Source organism: Vulpes vulpes, chromosome 3 (assembly GCF_048418805.1).
Source record: "Vulpes vulpes isolate BD-2025 chromosome 3, VulVul3, whole genome shotgun sequence".
Taxonomy (NCBI): domain Eukaryota; kingdom Metazoa; phylum Chordata; class Mammalia; order Carnivora; family Canidae; genus Vulpes; species Vulpes vulpes.
The window spans coordinates 28,285,674-28,306,518 of NC_132782.1; the positions used below are offsets into that span (position 1 = coordinate 28,285,674).

Here is a 20,845-nt window from a genome sequence, read left to right on the forward strand (position 1 = left end):
TACATCATTGATCCTATATGTCAACCATGCTTCAATTAAAAAGGTTTTTAAAATATTTTATTTATTTATTCATGAGAGACACACACACAGAGAGAGAGGGAGAGACACAGGCAGAGGGAGAAGCAGGCTCCCTGCAAGGAGCCCGATGCGGGACTCGATCCCAGGACCCTGGGATCACGCCCTGAGCTGAAGGCAGGTGCTCAACCGCTGAGCCACCCAGAGATTACAAAGTTTTTTAAACATCATTGGTCTATTCCTCACTTGTGTTCAGTTTTATTATATCATTTGTGTAGGCTTATATAAACACTAGCATTTAAAATGACACCTCCTAAAAAATAAGTTAAAAAATTAAAAAAATTAATATACTGGCTGACCAGCCATACATTTGAATTAAAAGATGGGATTCAGTATTTTGCAGTTTCGTGTGTTCACATTTAGAATGTATATTTTAGCAAAAGGTACTCTCGTCTTGAACATTTCATTTATCTCATAATCTGTGGTTCACATTTACCTTTTTGCTGTATAAATTCTCTTAGGCCACTACTGATTCCTCCTGATGGACAGCAAAGTCGGGCGCAGAGAGAGGGTTAGTGGGTGGCTCAGCAAAAGCAGCTACAAGTCAGACGCGCCATCACATGGTGCAAGATCTCAGGGCAATTATCCTTACCCTTTCAGTCTTGTTTTCATCATATGTAAAATGGGAAGAATAATGTTCACATGAGGATTAGTACTGTCAGGGCTCAGATAATTTAAGCGTCGTGCTCATTTGTGGCCATAAATAAATGTTAGTCTCTCCCTTCCTCATTAAGTCTTCTCCACCCAAATTTTAGTTTGAAGTTTTTCAAGTTAAAATGCCTCTCTTTGCAAAATATCCCTTTTCTTTTGGATACCTGAAACATATGATTATTTCCAAATGGGCTTTCCCTGCCGTGCTAACAGTGTATCAAATGCACAGACTATCACTCCCACTTGGAGTTCAAGACAAAGCAGAATTAACCACAGGGGCTGATCCTGCTGCCACTAATGGGAGGGACAGCAGGTCTCCATATATTGTTCTTCTTATTACGGAAACCGTGGTTGCATTATGAGTTTTGCAAGGCATCTGGGGAGCTCATATGATGTGACACCTACAATGTCATGCTTGCTTTTTGAGAAAATATTTTCTAAAAATGCATAAAGCTAAAAGTTTTGAGGACTATTATTTTACCTTATTTTGTTCCCAGCAAGACAATTTCATTTTGTAGCCAGGAAATTAAAAAAAAAAAAAAAGAAAGAAAACAAAAGAAATGTATGCCTTTAGGATGTAGTAGAACTAGTCTAAAATTAATTAAGCATCCAGCTTTTCCTTTTTTTTGTTTTTCAGATTTTATCTCCTCTTTTCCGTGTGATCATCTTTTGGCATAATATGTCTCCTAACAATGATGTAAAACCTCTTAGATGTTCCCAAAATGCAGCATTAGAAAATATACAAATTCCTCATCTACTCCAAAAGAATCCATAATAGCACGTTGGCCTCTAAATAGTCATGATTGAATGTAGTCATGGAGCATCCCCGCTCAAGTTATTAGAGGGCGTGTGACTAGCCCTTTGAGAGAAGATACCTTTGCTGAATGGGTAACACAAGCTTCATGGTACTTTAACTTTAAAATATTTATTATGTCTTTTAAATTTTATTATTATGTAATCATAAAATAGTAGTCATGAGCTTCTTAATCTGTCGTATTATTCTAACAATAAAAACAAAGAATATGAACTGCTGTATGCGACATTATAATCGAATAAAATTAAATGTAACAGAAAATATTAAGTAACTTCTATCTAAGCTCTAGCAAATCTGTCTCCTTAAAATGCCCAAGAACACTTCCATAGATTCAACAGAACAGGAATTCTAGAAACGAGTCACTAATATCTTTGCCTTTAAAAGGAAGATACTCAGAATATGCACCTCTTTATGTCCCAGCCACGCACCCTTGTCAAAAAAGTTGGCCTCTGTCTCCATCACTCCGTGGGAACTGCCCTCTTCACCCTTCATTTCGTTATTCACACTCTCCCGTGATGCCCTCTCTAGCCTTCCATACCTTCCTGTTACTATTTGCTGATTATTGCTCTTTCTATTAAAGATTTTACTTCTTTCTCCCTGGAAAACATCATCCTAACTACTGGCTTTTAATTGGTATCAGCCCCATCCCTATTTCATTTTCCACCTTGTGATCATATCTGTTCTTTAAAGATTTTATTTATTTATTTATTTATTTATTTATTTATTTGAGAGAGCGCGAGAGAGTTTTGCGTGGGCAACTGTGTGTGGATGCGCCTGCAAGCGAGGGGAGAGGCAGAGGGAGAGAGAGAATGTCAAGCAGATCCCGGGCTGAATGCAGAGCCCGACACAGGGCTCCATCCCACCACCCTGAGATCACCATGTGAGCCAAAATCAAGAGCCTGACACTCAACCAACTGAGCCACTCAGACGCCCCGTGTAGTTGTATCTGTTTTTTTTTTTTTTTAATGCAAATCTGATCAGCTTCCACCCTTACTTAAGAGCCTTCACTGATTTCCCCATCAGCTTTCACAGACATTCAGACTCCTTACCATACAGAGAGACGGCTTCCTAATCCCACCTTGGTCTTGCCTTTCCATAGCTACCACCAGAAACCTCGCCTTACTCCACAGCATACCCCAGGCTATCCAGCTACACCATATGGCTCGTGACTTTTCGAAAGTGTAATATTTCATAATTGTATATATAATTAATTTTCCTGGAGTACCAAATCTGCTGCTCCCTTCTCTCATGTGCTGACTCCTATTGAGTTTTCAATGAATTAAGTATCGTTTTGAAAGAGTACTGATTCCCTCAACTCGAAGAATTTTGCTCACCATTGTGGGTCCATCATATTCTTCTTTATTTTTTTAAGATTTTATTTATTTATTCATTATAGACAGAGAGAGAGAGAGAGAGAGAGAGAGAGGCAGAGACACAGAGAGAGATGCAGGCTCCATGCCGGGAGCCCGATGTGGGACTCGATGCCGGGACTGTAGGATCACGCCCTGGGCCAAAGGCAGGTGCCAAACCGCTGAGCAACCCAGGGATCCCCCATCATAGTCTTCTTTAGATCCAATTTATTATAACACACATATGTATCACAACAAGCAAAAGTTGTCTTTCTTTTGCGTCTCCAACATAATGGTGTTAATAGGAGAGAGATCATTTTATGCATATTAGTGTCCCTGAGTGTACGTAATACCTACAGGCACCCCCTAAATGATTAATGAATGAATGTTGTTTTCATTTTTGTTTTTAATTTTAATTCTATGAATGGATTTATGTTTCACATTTTATGAACATGGTGTTTGCTGAGCATAATGGGCAGATATTTTTACCTCTGAGTGCATCATTTCTTCTCACCATTGCAAACTGAACCTTCCTGTAGAATTGACAATGTTGATTTATATTACGGTATTTAAAATCATTCTTTAGAATATTACAGTATAAAATGCATTAAATTTTTCAGAATCTTAGCAAGAATGATAAGTATTACACCTTTGAATTTCAGTAGAAAAAAAAAGTGTACATTTTGGGTATTTCAAACATTTTTCCACCCAACTAAATAGTGCATATCACCAAAAACATGTTTCAAGATTGGTAACAGTAAATGATATGTACAACCTCCAAAAATATGGTCGTAGCTTATTCATTCATTTATAGAGCAAAAATTTTAAAAGATTTTATTTATTTATTCATGAGAGACAGAGAGAGAGGCAGAGACACAGGCAGAGGGAGAAGCAGGCTCCATGCCGGGAGCCCGATGCGGGACTCGATCCCAGGACCCCGGGATCAGAACCTCAGCCAAAAGCAGAGGCTCAACCACTGAGCCTCCCAGGTGCCCAGAACAAATATTTTTTAAGCACATGTTTGTTCTCGTCACTCTTTTAGACATTAGGGATATGACAATGAAAAACAAACAAACAAACAAAAAACAAAACAATGAAAGATCCTGACTTCATAGAACCTAGAGGGATGAGGTTACAACAGATGTATAATGTAATATCAAGCAGCGATTTCTTCTTATTCTGTTTTCTTCCTTCATTTCAATTTTGTGACATTCTATTGACACATCTTGAAGTTTACTGATTCTTTTCTCAGCTGTGCGACACCTACTGATGAGTCCGTTGAAAGCCTTACTCATTTAGGTAAACAGTTTTTTTTTTATTTCTATCATTTTCATGTGATTCTTTCTTAACTATTATTTCTTTGTTTGCCTAACCCATCTATTCTTGCATTTTGCCCACTTTTTCCATTAGAGACTTTAACACATCACGATTGTCTTAGATTCCCTCTCTGATAACACCAACAGATATGTCATATCTAAGTCGTGAGCCTTGTTCTAGGGCTTTATCTTTTTTTTTTTTTTTCCTTCAGGCTGTTTCTTTTTCTTACCTTTTAGAATGCTTTGTAATTTTTGATAGAAATCTGGACATGAATCAGGTAATGAACAGACGACCTCTAGGGTTCTTGACCGTGTGTGCCTTTCTAACTTTGTGTTCCCCTATGCACTTCTCCTCAGAAAAAGTGTGCATAGTGCAACTCCTTCAGCCCTACTGCACTATGAAACTGGAGCCCTATGGATGGGTTGGGAAGGTGCGGGGAGAGGGAACTTTTAAAACCTTTCGCTGTTAGCCCTCTACTATATCTCTGTCTCAGGGCTATGACTGTCCTCGGTGTTTCTCCCGTGATACACGGTCTGTCTCCCAAGCTCCTATTCCTTTTTTTAAAATTATTATTATTATAGAATTCCTACCCTATGTTTTTGAAGCCATGACCCTTGTTGACCATGTCAACTCCACAACTTTAATGAGGCAGGAAGACTATAGGGAACGTAAATTCCTTTTCCTGGCTAGAACAACATCTTTGAATTGAGACATGGAAATAACCTTATCCCTTGGGAGTGAGTGGGTTTCAGTTATAGACAAGGCTCTTGGCTTATTTCACAGTAGTTTTTCTTCCCAACCACCTTCCAGGGACACAAGGGACTTTCTCAAACAATCCTAATGAGAACCTGGTGCAATTCATAAAAAGAAAGCCTAGAGAAGTATCTGTGGTCCCTCTAAGATTTCGGCTGCCAGGAGATCCTGTCTCACACCCTAGACCATAATCAGCCCTTAGAATTCATCAGTTAACATTGGGAAGCTCCTACCAGTTCGTGGCCCCAGCAATTTCTGATCTGAGTGAGCAGATATTCTTTACCGTATCTACAAACGCGCTTGTGTCTCCAGATTCTGAAGTGGTGTTGCACCCTGTAACCTCTGTTCTCTCACAGTTCTGAGAAAAAGAATCAATTTTCATTTTTCGTAGATTGTTCTTGTTGTAAGGACAGGGGCGAAGGACTTCCGAGCTCTGCACATGTCAGAGCTGAAGCCAGAAGTCTTTATCGTCTTCCTACTCTCTCCCCACTTTGCCATTCTTGTGCCGCTGTTTCCTGAGACCTCCAATAGACCACTTAAACTCCGCTCCTTGTCTCGCTGTCTATTTCTGGGTGAACTCAAGCTGGGAAAACCAGGGAGACCTTTTACTAGAGCAATTTTCTGTCTTACCCTGGGTCACTGTCACAGCTGAGACAGTAACAAATACACATCAGATCATTATACCCCTTTCCAGAAAACGGCTGCTGCCTATAAAGTCAAGAAACAAGTACCCTAAGTTGCTACCACTCATAGTCTACACCGAAACTTTGCGACATCAATGTATATAGAATGTCCATGTTGGAATTATTAATCTCTATCTGAGATTTTTATAACTATAAACTAGAATTCTACACGCTTCAGCTAGCATTCAGCTTCAGAAAACCTGATATGCTTTTTTTTTTTTTTCTGGTTTGCCTTGAACATGAGATTCCCCCGACAGCCTTGCTTTATACATGGGGAGACTGCAGAGTAATGTTAAATTTCAGCCAACTATGAACACATGCTGTCCCTTCTATCTTTCCAAACACGAGGGGGAAAATGTGACTCGATTTTCTGTTACCTCCTCAAGTTGACTAAATTCTGTCTTAAATTAACCAGAGAGTCTAACAAGTGCTAGTCACAGGCTAGGGCTTCCTGTAAGGACCCACGGATAAAAAGAGAAATAGATGTCTCCAAAGAGGCAGGCCAAGTGAGGTGAACAAGAACGCACTCCGATCGCTACAGCTTGGGGATCCATTCTCCTTCTACGTGAGTAGGCTCTGTGGTTAGAAACCGTGCTAGTTATCCAGTGGTTGTTAGCAGCCAAACAAACGAGGAGAAACAGGTAAAACTTTATGAATGAATACTCTTGCGTTGAAACGAATTCTGAAAGAAGTTACCAGTTTTGAGAAACAACTTTGTCTGATTTTCGTAAATGTGGACATTAAAGTATAATTCATCCTTGAGGTTGGATTGTACTCAATTTCGTTCACCAGAGTTGTCCATAGAAGTATGATATTCAAAACACAGTTTTGTTTTTCTTTTCTATTTCTGCCTTCAACTTTCGTGGGGGTAAGGATGAGTTTGCATTTCTATGGAATCCTTTTTTTTAAAAGACCTCACATTTATTTTTATTTTTTAAAAATATTTTATTTATTTATTCATGAGAGACACAGAGAGAGAGGCAGAGAGACACAGGGAGAGGAGAAGCAGGCTCCACGCAGGGAGCCCGATGGGGGACTCGATCACTGGACTCCAGGATGGTGTCCCAGGCTAAAGGCAGGCGCCAAACCACTGAACCACCCAGGGATCCCCAAAAAACCTCCTCACATTTAAATGCATATATTTTATTATAATTCCATTCAATACATCTATAACTCGATAAAATTGTAACTTTCTGACTCAACCTTTAGTCTTCCCTTCTAAAATTCTTCAAAATTGTCTTGTTATCCACTTTTCAGCCTTTAAAATAATAGAACCTAGACTTTAAGGAGAGAGCAACGTATATTTCAAGGCAATAGCATAGCCTTTGTCACTCAGAAATGGTTGTCCTCTTGCCTAATAGGGAAAGGATTTAAATCAGATAAAAACTAACGTAAGTTTTCCTGTATGCCTTCTTTTATACTCAATCTCTAATATAGCTTTCAGATTCTAATACCCAGCAATTTTATAACTGTTTTCCTCCTGAAAAAAAAAAAAAAACAACTTTCTCTTCTTTGCATTAAAGGGAAAATAAAAGAGGAAAATCCATAAAAAGAATGAAACCCTACTGTTAGTGGCAACATGGATGGACCTTGAAAGTATTACTTTTACTTTTTTTAAGTGAAATAAGTCAGGTGGAGAAAAAAAAGTTCTCTATGATTTCACTCATATGTGGAATCTTAAACAAATGAACAAACAAAATAAAATAAAAACAAATTCACAGGAACAGAGAACAGACTAAGGGTAACCAGAGAAGTAGGCTGGAGTGCACAAAATGAGTGGAGTGGATCAACTATATGGTGATGGATGGTAACTAGACTTGTGGTGGTGATCACTTTATATCCAGATGTTAAATTATAAAGCTGTACACTTGCAATTTATATAATAAAAAAAGAGAATGGAGACAGAGAATAAAAACTTTTTTTCTAGGCTGATGATAATGGGATTTATCTTTAAGGGAATAGCATTTCAGCAGAGAGCTGCTGGAAGTTAATGACAACTTTGTACAAACATTTGGTGTAGAAACATTCCATGGAGAATAAATAACAGGTCTAAGTATGAAGGTGGGTTTATGGTCGATAAAGTTTCAGAAACATTAACAAAAATAGGGTTGGCCAAGGTAAAGTGAGAGCCAGAATGCTAGGAGGTGATGGCAGAGGCGTAGCCAGGAACCAAGTGGGGTAGGAATTGTATGTAGGTCATTGTAAGGATATTTATTCTAATGGTGATGAAGGACTATTGGAGACTTTCGAACTGAAGAAAGCTACCTTAAATTATTCTAGGAAATGTAGCTTGTAAGCAAGACATTCATAGGAAACACACACAAACACACACAAGAATTCTTATAATCTTAGCCCCGTTCTTCTTGAAAATCAAGCCTAGGATAAAGACTTCTATGCAGTTATTTGAGAAATTATTCTAGGAAGCATAAATGAAGTTCCAGAAAAAAACAGATAAGTAAGGAAAACTAACACAAGGGTATAGTGATTGTCACTATTACAAGTACTGGCCCTCCATCTCACTGAGACCCTCTGTGGAATCTTAGAAGTGGGTGTCAGGAATGACTGGTAGGTAAAAGAAGAAATAATTTATCCTGGAGTTCTTACCGCCCCCAGTGGTCAAGAGCAGACCTATAGTCGTTAACTCCTCAGCATTTTTGGATTGTGTATTTTTTAGTGCTGAGTGGGATCCTACAAACTCCCATTCTATGAATCAGAGAAGTCCCTGGGCAGGAAAGGAAGCTGGGGCAAAATGCAGTCACATGGCACTCTGTGAAGCTCCTGGACCGTCTCAGAGTTAATCACTTAAGTAATGACGGAATAAGAGACACCTCGAAGACATGCACAATTTTACAGGAAATGTAGACTCTAGACTATGGATGGATTTCCAAATAAAATGTTTTCTGTCTAGATATTATTCTAGAAAAAAAAAAGTTTTGCCAACTCTTTGATTTTTTTTTCATTAAAATCAAAATTTATCAAAGACTTGCTTTTGTTACCTCTTTTTAAAGAACTCACGATAAAATTTATCCTGAATATAGGGATCCCTGGGTGGTGCAGCGGTTTGGCGCCTGCCTTTGGCCCAGGGCGCGATCCTGGAGACCCGGGATCGAATCCCACGTTGGGCTTCTGGTGCATGGAGCCTGCTTCTCCCTCTGCCTATGTCTCTGCCTCTCTCTCTCTGTCTCTCTGTGTGTGACTATCATAAATAAATAAAAATTTAAAAAATAAATAAATAAATAAATAAAATTTATCCTGAATATGTATCATAAAGACACTTTTTTTTTTTTTAATTTTATTTATTTATTTATTTATGAGAGAGAGCGAGAGAGAGAGGCAGAGACACAGGCAGAGGGAGAAGCAGGCTCCATGCACCAGAAGCCCAACGTGGGATTCGATCCCGGGTCTCCAGGATCGCGCCCTGGGCCAAAGGCAGGCGCCAAACCGCTGCACCACCCAGGGATCCCCATAAAGACACTTTTATTCTTTTTTTGAAGTAAGAGCAGAGAAAGAGACAGAGAGACAGACGAAGTGAAAGAGAGAGACTTTCCTAAGTATTTTAAGTCTTAATTTCATACAAACGTTCCTTTCCAGCATTGAAAATAATTTATATTAAGAGTGCCAAATCTATTTATATTTTGGGGACTTTAATTTCTTTAAAAGGAGTATTCCTAGCAGAAATATTAGGATGTAATATATGATTACAGCTATTATTTAGCAATGATGATTTATTTACAGCATACATTGTTGTTAGCTCTAATGGCATCCCCCAAATACCTGGATACCACAAACTCAAGCATGAGCACAACTATTTTACAAATATTACATACCTAGTGCTGCTAGTTCCTATTTTGTTTGCTTTTTATATGTGTAAAAGTGTCTACATATATGTTGAATGTCTATCAAGGCTTGACTCTGTTAAAAAGCATTGGAGATAGAGAAGTGAACAAAACAGCTACAAATCCCTGCCCTCATGGAACTCACGTTCCTCAGGGAAGGCTACTCGAGTGCACCAAGTTATGGATGCCTTTCAAGAGAGGCTGAATAGTACTTGACACCATATATTAGGCTGAAGGCTCCAGGAGATGTATCCTCTTGGAAAATAAACTTTGCTCCCTTCAAAGTCCTACTTTGGTACAGTTCACCCCTTAATAGCTGGTGGACACAATGGCCCCGGGCCTGTGGATAAACCATTAACTTCCGTGTTTCAGTTTACTGATCTGCAAAAAGTATTACACTGTGCAATTTGCTAAGGTTGCATGTTAAAAATTCTTGACTTTATAACTTTGGAATTATATGCTACTTTTCTGAAGGTAAGGATTCAACCCTCATTCTTTCTAGATATATCTAAAATGAGATGGATTTGGATGACCTGACAAGCTACTAGAAGCCTGTCCCTTCCTCTCTCTCTCTGCCATCACATTCAGTGGCACATTATGGCGGTTGTGCACCTTGAATAGAATGGTTTTGCCACGTAGAAGAGGGAAATTTGAGGTTGAGTTTATAAGTTATGCTCCTTTTTCATCTCAAACATAATTCTTACCTTCTGCAGTAGACTGGATGTGTTGAATACGTCATTGTGCTTCATAATCCCAGCCAATGCCTCTTTCAGTATCATGCACAATGGAGAAGGGCCATGGGGCAGTGGGGCATATCACCTAATAAAGACTGATTTTGTCTACATACATTTGAAAAAAATGTATAATCAATGACAATGCATATGATTCCTTTCCTTTATGACATACAGGCAGCAACCAATTCATTGATTCTCTAACATTTTCTGGAATGCAGCCCTGACTCTTTACTTTACAGTGGTTCATTTCAGACGGAAATTTCTAGTGTAAAAATGTTCCTTACTGTGTAATCTGTTGCAACTTTAGCTTCACCTATGCTATATTTCCTTTAATGTCTTACAGGAAGATGATAGATTGATACATAGATAATAGATAGAATAAAGACTTGTCAAAATATTAGCAATGATTTCCGTTAAGTGAAAGTCATATAAGAGTTTATTATTGGGACACCTGGGTTGCTCAGTCGGTTAAGTGTCCAACTGTTGATTTCAGTTCAGGACATGATCTCGGGTCGTGGAATTGAGGCCAGTTTGGGGCTTAGCTTAGAGTCTTCTTGTGCCCCTCTCTCTCTCTCTCCTTCTGCCCTTCCCCTTGCTCTTTCTCTAAAAATGAATAAGTAAAATCTTTCTAAAATGAATTTATTCATATTCTTGTAATATTTCTGTAGTTTTCAATACTTTTTTTCAAAATGTGAAGTGTAATTTAAAAGTTTTTCTGAGGGACACCTGGGTGGCTCAGCAGTTGGGCGCCTGCCTTCCACCCAGAGTGTGATCCTGGAGTCCCGGGATCGAGTCCCACATCAGGCTCCCTACAGGGAGCCTGCTTCTCTCTCTGCCTGTGCCTCCTTCTCTCCGTGTCTCTCATTAATAAATAAATAAAATCTTTAAAAAATAAAAATATTTTTTTCTGAGAAATATATTGTAATGAGTAATAAAATAGAGGGAAGACTTATAATAAAAGAGACTGGGAAACATATCAGATCATGAGAATGTTTGACCCTTATTTGAAATCTGTTTTAAGAAAAGAATAAAAGATTAGAATTTCAAAAGAAAATAAATCCATTTTGAAAAAACTAGTTTAAACTGCTAGATGATTGTAATTATTTGAACACACTGGATATTTGATGATAGTGAGGAATGATTGCAGTTTCTTCATTGTTTTTGTTTCTTTAGGTCTGCTAATGGTTTTGTGATGATTTTGTAAAAAGTCCTATTTTAGAGAGATATTCTGAAAGAATTTAGGTGACATTACAGTAAGTTGGGAATTTTAAAATTATCTAGAGTAGAGGAAAAGGTATGAGATAGGGTAGATAAGTTGAAACAAGGTTGACCCTGAGTTGATAATTGTTGAATCCAGCTGATGGTTACGTGCAGGTTATTATACTATTTCTACTTTTTTTATGTGCTTAAAAGTTTGAACATAATAAAGTGCTATGAACCAGATGATGTCTTTGGTTCAAATATGGGCTGCACATTTATTCATTATACATCCTTGACCTAATTATTTAACTTTCCTATACTTTGGTATCTTTACCCATTAATATGAGAAAATGTTCAAAATACACATCTCTATAATTTTAATCAGGATTAAATGAGTGAATACGGGCATGGTCTTAATCAGCAATTGATCATAAACAAGCACTGAGTAAATGTTCGCTATTGTTTTTAGATTTGTTTTTCTCTTCAAATCTAGGCTAAGGCTAATATTTTGGAAGAATGCAGTTTACCTAAAAATCTCAGTTTGGTTTACTCAAAAATTCTCCTATTTTTTGTGGAAAGAATTAGCAAGAAACAATTATTGCTTCTCTGAGGGAATATCAGTCTTAGGAAGAAAAAATAAACCTACACAATAATAAGAAATAATGAAATATTTCAAGAGAGGAAGTAGCTTAACTGTAATTATAATTAATGGTGAGAATCAACTAGTTTGCAAAGAAATTGCTGTTCAAGAATATTATTTTGAGAGCTAATTCAGTTCTGAGCCAAAAACTATTGCCATTATAATATAACTCATATTGATTGGAATTTTATCTCTGCTTCACACACTTTAGCCATGAAATCATAGTACTTAATTTTTGTTTCATTTAAATTGGCTAATCCACAAAGTATTTTAAAGATTTTGTAAAAATTCAGTAGCGAGTTTAGTTATATATGACTCATTTTCATCTTTTTAAACTACGTTTTTTTAAACAACAAATTGGAAGGAATCAAAAAGAATAATGGGAAGTATTTCATAAATATGCTGAGAAGTGATAAATATTGAATTGAAAAATCATATATAAATGATTTGAATGATTTTGTAGCTCACCACCTCTGTGCCGTTGATAAAACTAATAGAACAACGGGTCGTTGTCTTCACAGCGAGAAACTGGGTTATATATTTTTAGACTATGGCAACTATATATATCAGATATATATCAGTTACTATAATGTATGTTATAAGGGATATATACAAATATGGTGAATTTTATGATACATGATAGGTGCATAAATACATGGTACAATAAAGTAAGGAAAGTCTTAGTTATTCATTAAATTACAATTAGTGAAACGCTTTTACATTTTGTAGAAGCAATTTATGAGTCCTTTTTAGCCTTTGTATTTAGGAGGAGGACAATTGCCATGGACCTAGAGAGGACTGTGTCTTCCCCCCTCCATATCCCGGAGACTGAGAGAGTGAGCTTCTAAAAGTAGCGCAGAAGAGGCCTGAATACGTAGTTAATTTGAATTTTGAAGAAATTGAGGATGAGGGAATCTGTAAGTTAATATATTCTGTGTAGCAACTGAAATTTAGTCTTCATATCAGCACTTGAGCAAAAGACCTGAGCACTGCTTCAACATGTAGCATATATTTACGTCTAACAACATTAACATTTAGGGAAGCGTGAAACAGCAAGTAGATTTAGATTTAAGAAAACCTAAAAGCCACGAGCGTTTTGCTATTTTATATTTTGTAAATGAAAGCTAATGATAACTGACTACATTTTTTCGGGGTTTGATTATATAGCCATCTTTGTTTACTGTGAGCATGATGAAAGCAATCTGCTTATATACAGTTTAATCCTTCTCAGTTTAGGTAAATAACTTGCAGGAAAGAATCTCATTTTCTAAAGATTAGAGAATTTTTAAAAATTCAGCTTCAAATGGTGTGGGTCAAGATGGAAACATTAGTCAAATGAAATCTAGTTGGGATGAATAAGTTGCGCTCTAGGTATCTAAAGAAACAAGCAAACAAAAATACCAAACATGCATATTTGTGCACCAATATGGGCTTCTTCACGCAGGGCACATTTTAGATGTTGTTCAGAATTTACAAGTTTTATGTTAACTAAGCCATTGCCAGTTAAATCAGCAGTTGGATCAACATAAGTGTATGATTTTTGTTGTTTTCTTTGCCAACACAGCTCAGGAACTTGCTCAAGCAACGGCTTCTATTTTTTTGGGTTTGCTACTCCGTGTCTTTGCTATTCTTTCCACTGTTTACCTTGGCTTCTTCTGTTAATCTTTGATTCTCCTCAGCTCGTAATTTCTTTCGGTTTCGTTTGCTGGAATTTGCTTTATTTTTCTTTGTTGTGTTCTGTTTCTAACTCTAATTATTACGCTAAAGTTGACAACTGTCAGAACAAAGTCAAATCAGGGAAGAACTAATAGCTGCCTTCCTTGAAATTTTATTTTTTAGGATTATGCTGAGAAGGAAAACACCATAGCAAAAGCTCTGGAAGATCTGAAGGCCAATTTTTACTGTGAACTCTGCGACAAGCAGTACTATAAGCATCAAGAGTTTGACAATCACATTAATTCATATGACCACGCTCACAAGCAGGTAAGAAAGAGGTGTCCATAAAACCTTGGTATTTCTGGCCTTTTGTCATAATTTAAATTGTATAAACTATGTAAATACAGTATTTTTATGCTTTCATAATCCAATGTTTACAGATGCCATTCTGGCATGATAATTTGATGACTTATTGCAAAAGACATTTTTCCTAAAAAAAAAAAGAAAAGAAAAGAAAAGAAAAAGCACTGAAAGTCTGAAATAAATAACCATTACAAAGATACCAGTCAGTTGCCTCTTAGTGATGGACAGTAATTTAAAAATTATATCCCACAAGTGGTGCTCCTCTAAATGTCTTCCAATTTATTATTTTTAAGTGTTTTGAACAGCTAATAATACTTATCAAATATAAGTTAACTTATTCACAATTCTTTACAGAAGCCATTTCCCATTTAAATCACCATAAAAATATGAAAAGAAAACCAATTTAATATGATTAAAATAATCCACAGATATCGGTTAAATAAGTACTTAATATGTGATGATATAGTTTATTCTAATATTATTTTCCTTTCACTATCAATTGTAAATCCAAGATTGATTTTTTTTTCCCAACACTCTATGTAAAGATGAGCTTAAAGCAGTAATGTCAGAGGTGAAGTTAATGATAAAGATTCCATTTTCTCATAAGCTTTACATTTATCAGTGTGACCTCACATGTTGTTTAGCTACCTTGATATGGTACAGCAGTTTTAGTTATCACTAATTAACAAATATTTTCATTTTTTTTAGCAAATATAATCTGCATCGCATTTTGGTCTTAATAAAAGGTGGATTTTTTTAATCCATGAATTTGCACTAACTTTCCTTAACATTAGAGTTAGTTAGCATAAGAAAGAATAGGGGAAAATGATCATGTTGAGCGCTTATGAATCAATTGCATGTATTTTCTTTTGCTGTCAATCCCTCCATGCCTTCATACCAACAAAACTTTGCTGGAGGAGGCTGTTGTACGGAGAACATTAGCCTTCGTTTACATACATCACTAATTAATGCATGTTAATCTTGATGATCCTTGCCTGTCTTTTTCCAAGTCTGCTTGCACACTAGTTAAGGGAAAATGTCTGATGGAAATAGTGTTATTTTTCTTGCATAAAAACACAACACGTAAATATATACGCACACACATCCGTCTATCAGTGCTTGATTTGAATAGTAAAATCCATCAGGCAATAGTATTGATTTAATTTTGCAGTTAGTGGCCCAGGTTCTATAACAGGATTCTGGACCGCGTCTCCCGAGGTGGTAAATCTGAGAAAGTTGTTCCTCTGATTTTTTCCTAAGTACCTAACAGCCCAAGATGTGTTATCGTATATTTGTTTCATTGCGTAAACTAGGTATGTGGAAATACGGGTATATGTGTTTTACGACTGTCTTATCAGCTATTAATATCACTTGCCAAAGAACGCTCTATTCAACCATAGATTGCCCGGGAGATCAAGCTCACAGAGGTCATCACCAGGACTTTTCCAGTTCCATATGCTTAGCACAGTTAGGATACTCTGCACTGTACACAGATAAGCCAAGGAAATTCAGGCTGGGTCTGGGTTGTTATTTTGAAAATCCCGGAGGTCACCTTTGATACCGCTCAGGGGTATCAGACCCTAGAGACAGACACATTATCTGAATGGCCGTGGACTCTGAAGGACAGCAGTCTTACTTGATTAATTTAGCACGAATCAGTGTTACGGTTGCCGAAAATATTTAAAATCTATATCCCCTCCCCGTAGGATGGTGACAAATCTTTCAGCGTGTCTTCCAAAAATATACTCTCCCTTTGCCCAGCAACAGCCTCACCCCCATGACTACTACCAGCATTCCCACCACATGATGCCACAACTTGGCAACATTGAGTGAAGTAAGGAGGGATGAAGTTCGGAGGTGGATAATTCAGATTTTTGTTTCTCTTGAGAAACTAAAAAGTTGAGATGCCAAAAACAAACAAACAAAAAAAAAAAAAACAAAAAAAAAAATCTGTCTTCTGTCTGTGGTTGGACCAAACCCTTGAAAATATAATCCTGAGTTGTGGCTAAGTCTGTCAAAAAGTTGAGAAAGCTGGTTTGCAAAAAGAAAGCACAAAACAATGGGCAAAGAGCGACATGCAAGTGGCCGTGTGATGAGTGAAGGAGAGTGAGGATGGACATGACATGGCAATTCTGATTTTGAGCGGCTTTCACCTAAGACTAGTCCTTCCAACAGCTTATCTGTAGGTCCTATCCCTAGATTCCTGGAGATATTTCACCTTGCTGCTAATAAATGAACTTAAAGGAGAAACCAAACCAAACCCTAGCTTAATACTTTTTACTTGCAACCAAACCAAACCTAACACCCCTCTTCTTCATAAAATATTAACGTATCTGCGGACAATCATTTTGGTTTCCAATAAAAGAAGCTCCACAAGAAACACGTAGACTCAGTGTCGGTATTACCAGTGCTTAACCTTCGGGTGGGAAAACCCACAGCTGACTGGGATATTTCTTGAATGGAATTCGAGAAAGGCAAAGAGGCCACACATCGGTTGCGTTTGCTCACCTGTGCGGCCGTACAGACGTGACCCCAAAGGGCCGCCAGATTCGGGGAGAAGCGGAGGAGGAGTTATCAGTGGAATGAGTCCCAGCCCTGCCCCTCTCCTGACTTGGGTAAAATACACCCAGGCTCAATTAACTCAAACATTCATTGTCAGGGAAAATACATGAGAGAATGCAATGACCACGCTTTGTTGAGTATTTGAAGAAATAGTTAAAAAGCTCAATATTTAATTAGTTGTATTATCACTACTTACTAAAATTTCTTTTCTCCTAGAATGTTTGGGACCCTGACAGTTTGCCTTTGAGACCGCCTTTATTTAGGCTTCCAGTAAGGATCTATTTTTGCTTCAGAAAGGCTAATAAAGTCTAAAACATATCCAGGTAATCGTGACCCTCAGAGCAGTGTGCCTGCCTCGTGTATCTTTGCAAATCGGTCATGACAGACCGTGTGTTGCATTTGAACTCTAAGCTTCAAAGAACAATCTGCTTCTCTCATCCAGCATGTTCTTTGGGTAACTTCAAAATCTCTCTCAAGCTCCCATCGCTAAGACTTGCTAGCAGAGAATTAAAAAGAGGAAGAGGCACCCGGTGTACAGAGGTGATCACAACAGTTCACGATTCAGGGTTCATTTTTAGAATATTTTCTTTTTAACTTTGAAACTTGAAAGTCGTTGGGCTGTGACCCTTTAATGGCAAGGACCGTTTCCTTTCTGTCTTCGTTCCTCACAGCATCTCGTGCAGCATCTTGCACAGTTTAGACACCCAGTCGGTGCCTCCCGCATGAATATAAAAGGGCTAGAGTCCGAATTGCACTTAAGATCTTGTGATAAAGCCACAGTTTCGAGATCGCTGAGCCCTGGCTAGTGTATAGAATTGTTAAATCTTTATACTGTGCACCTGAAACAAATATTTTTAAAAAGTATGTCAATTATACTCTTAAAAAAAAAAAAAACAACAATTAGGGGCCCCTGGGTGGCTCAGTGGTGGAGCATCTGCCTTTGGCTCAGGTCATGGTCCCGGGGTCCTGGGATCGAGTTGGGAAGAGCTGGGAAAGGGAGTGGTTGCCGTGTTGCTTCTGCCCCTCAAATATTTTGATTTTAACTTTTCAGTGTGGCTGAAGTGTCTCCCAAAAGGCACCGGGGTGACCGTCCCCGGGCAGGTGAAGATCCAGGGCTTGGGAGGGAGCGCCCCGCAGGCCCGGGGGGCGGGCCTCTGGGGGCTGCGGGGACTTGGATGGCCCTAACAACGGAGCACACTTAGCCTCGAGTTGAACATTTCCTAATGATTTCAACTTCTCTTCACTAATCCGATGCTTGAGAGAAGAACCACTTCTTGATGTGCGGGTCTGAAATTTCATCTGCAAAATATATGTAACGGTTAACAAGACAAGATGAGGTACGGGTAAGGCGGTGATTGGTTCCATCCACTTGGAACGCCTCCCCCGGGCTCTTTCCTCTGGTGTGTGTCCCCCTCTCACTGCGCTGTCCTCAGTTGGCCGAGCCATCCGGAGGGTGAGAACACGACAGGGACACGGGTTCCTCCTGTAGACCCTCCCCACCCCGATGGGCCTGCCCCGGGACAAGGACATGCCCCTGCCTCGCTGCAAGCGTATCCTTTGGACATTTCCTGGTCAAAGCCATGATCGGAATAGACTTCAGCTGAAGTTTTTGTCCTTTATTGAGTTTGAGGCAGACTCTGGGTAAGATCGTCATGTCTGGCGTCTCGGCCGATGCCATATTCATAAACCTGGCCTGATGAAGTTCCAGTCCCTTCCCTCTCCATCTCCCACGAGTGGTAAGGTTGGCGGCTGTCCGTCGAGTCAGCCCTTGCTGAGGGTGTGTGCAAAAATACTACAGCTTGAGTGTTTCTGCTCTATGCTATCTAAATATGGTTATGAGAAAAAAGAGTCAAAAAATTAGATGACAGTAGAGAAATGCATCTAATATTAGAGATTTCATTTTATGATTGCAATCATGCATGGTAAACCAATTCCAAGCATGTTCCTCTACCCATTTGTGTTTGTTAGCACTAAAAATCTCATTTTTTTAAAAGATTTTATTTATTTATTCATGAGAGGCACAGAGAGAGAAGCAGGGACACAGGCCGAGGGAGAAGCAGGCTCCATGCAGGGAGCCCGATGTGGGACTTGATCGCGGGACCCTGGGGTCACGCCCTGAGCTGAAGGGAGATGCTCAACCGCTGAGCCACCCAAGTGCCCCTAAAAATCTCATTTTGTGAAACAATAGCAATTACCATAGGGCGACCATTTCAGGCCAAGATGGAGTATCTTTGTTTTATTTTTAATGGAAGCGTAGTTGACATACAATATTATGTTAGTTTCATGTGTACAGTATAGGGACTCGACAGTTATACAGATGGTGCCAAATAAATGCTCACTCCAGCAAGCATGGTTACCACCCGTCACCAGAGAGATTACCATAGCCCTGGCCATCGTCCTTACACTCTGCTTGTCCCCCCCCCCGTGGCCTACGTATTTTATAACTGAACATTTGTACCTCTTAATTCCTTCGTACCTTCCTCTCCTATCCTCCCTCCCGCCTCCCCTCTGGCAACCGCCAATTTGTTCTCTGCATTTATGAATCTGTGTCTGTTTTGTTCATTTCTTTTCTTTTCTTTTTAGATCCCACGTATAAGTGGAATCATAGGGCAGCTGTCCTATTTCACTTGGCATAATAATGCTCTCTGTGTCCATCCCTGTTGCCACGAAAGGCAAGATTTCATTCTTCTTTATGCCTGGTGTATTTTTACACCGAATCTTCTGTATCTGTTCATCTATAGATGGGCACGTAGGTTGCTTCCGTATCTCGACTATCCTAAATAATGCATCAATAAACATAGGGGTGCATATGTTTTGTTGTTGTTTTTTTCAAATCAGTGTTTTCTTTTTTGTTTTGGTAAATACCCAGAAGTGCAATTACTGAACCATGTGGTATTTCTGTTTTTAATTGTTTTGAGGAGACTGCATATTGTTTTCCATAGTGTCCGCATCGATTTACATTCTTTCCATGCGCTTGGTGAGTATCTTCTGTTTCATGTAGTTCTGATTGAAACACAGCCAAAAAAATACTGGGAAGGCCAATATCCAAGAGTTTACTGGTTATGTGTTCTTTGAGGAATGTTATGGTTTCAGGTCTCACATTTGAGTCTTTAATCCTTTTGAATTTATTTTTTAAGTGGTCCAGTTTCATTCTTTTGCACATAGGTGTTCAGTTTTCCTAATACCATTTATAGGGGAGTGGTCCTTTCTTCATTACATATTCTTTCCCCTTAGCAGTGTATTAATTGACCATATAAGTGTGGGCTTATTTCTAGGGTCTTTATTCTGTTTCGTTGATTTATGTGCTTATTTTTTGTGCCGGTACCATACTGTTTTGATGACAATAGCTGTGTAGTATAGTTTGAAATCTGGGTTGGTGATACCTCTAGTTTTGTTCTTTCTCAAGATTGCTGTGGCTATTTGGGGTCTTTTGTGGTTCCATACAAATTTTAGGATTACTTCTAGTTCTGCAGAAAATATTATTGGTAGCTTTTTTAGGGATCGTGTTGAATCTGAAGATTGCTTTGAGTAGCGTAGCAGGTACATTGTACAAAAAAATCCTTTCAGTTCTTGAGCATGATATATCTTTCCATTTATTGTGTATATTTATTTTTATAGTAATGATCATCTATTAATGCTGGGAAGTATATTTTTCTGGTAGGATACATGCTGACTTGGCTGATGGCAATCAATTAAGTTGTATCCCTTTATTGTAGTATTGGATTTCATTATACTGTGTTGATGGTGATACTTTAATAAATATATTTTATGAAAATATATCTGTTTTTTGCAAATAATTTATAGATTTACTACATATTTATATCATATGTATTGATTCATACCTTTTTAAAACACTTCCTTGTTCTGTGCTGCATGTGTCACCATGGCTTTGCCCCATCTTCTAGGAGTGTAATCAGTGGTAATCAAAATCTATTTCCTAGTGTGTAAAAAATTGTCAAAAGACAATTTAAAAATAGTTGATGCTATGTAAAGATAATTCTGCATAGAATGTACCATGGAATATATGCAGATAACCATATTTAACATTCCATTACGATAAGTAATATATTAAATTAATGATGAAATTACCCTGAGAAGTAAAGCAGAATTTTGCACAAAACTACCTGTAAACTCTCTCCAGCCTTTACCCCTCCTACCTTTCATCTCCATCTTTGTCCAGTTGTTGAAATCAGACACGTAAGAAATGTAGCG

At 38.2% G+C, this 20,845-nt stretch overlaps 1 protein-coding gene across 1 annotated transcript in view; it reads left to right on the forward strand.

Annotated features, from left to right (window-relative positions):
• ZNF804A (zinc finger protein 804A) overlaps positions 1 to 20,845 on the forward strand; it is a 272,874-nt gene that overhangs the window by 201,380 nt on the left and 50,649 nt on the right. Inside the window, exon 2 of the mRNA XM_072752122.1 lies at positions 13,892 to 14,035. Coding sequence (XP_072608223.1) covers positions 13,892 to 14,035 — 144 coding nt within the window. The remainder of the gene's footprint in view (positions 1 to 13,891; positions 14,036 to 20,845) is intronic.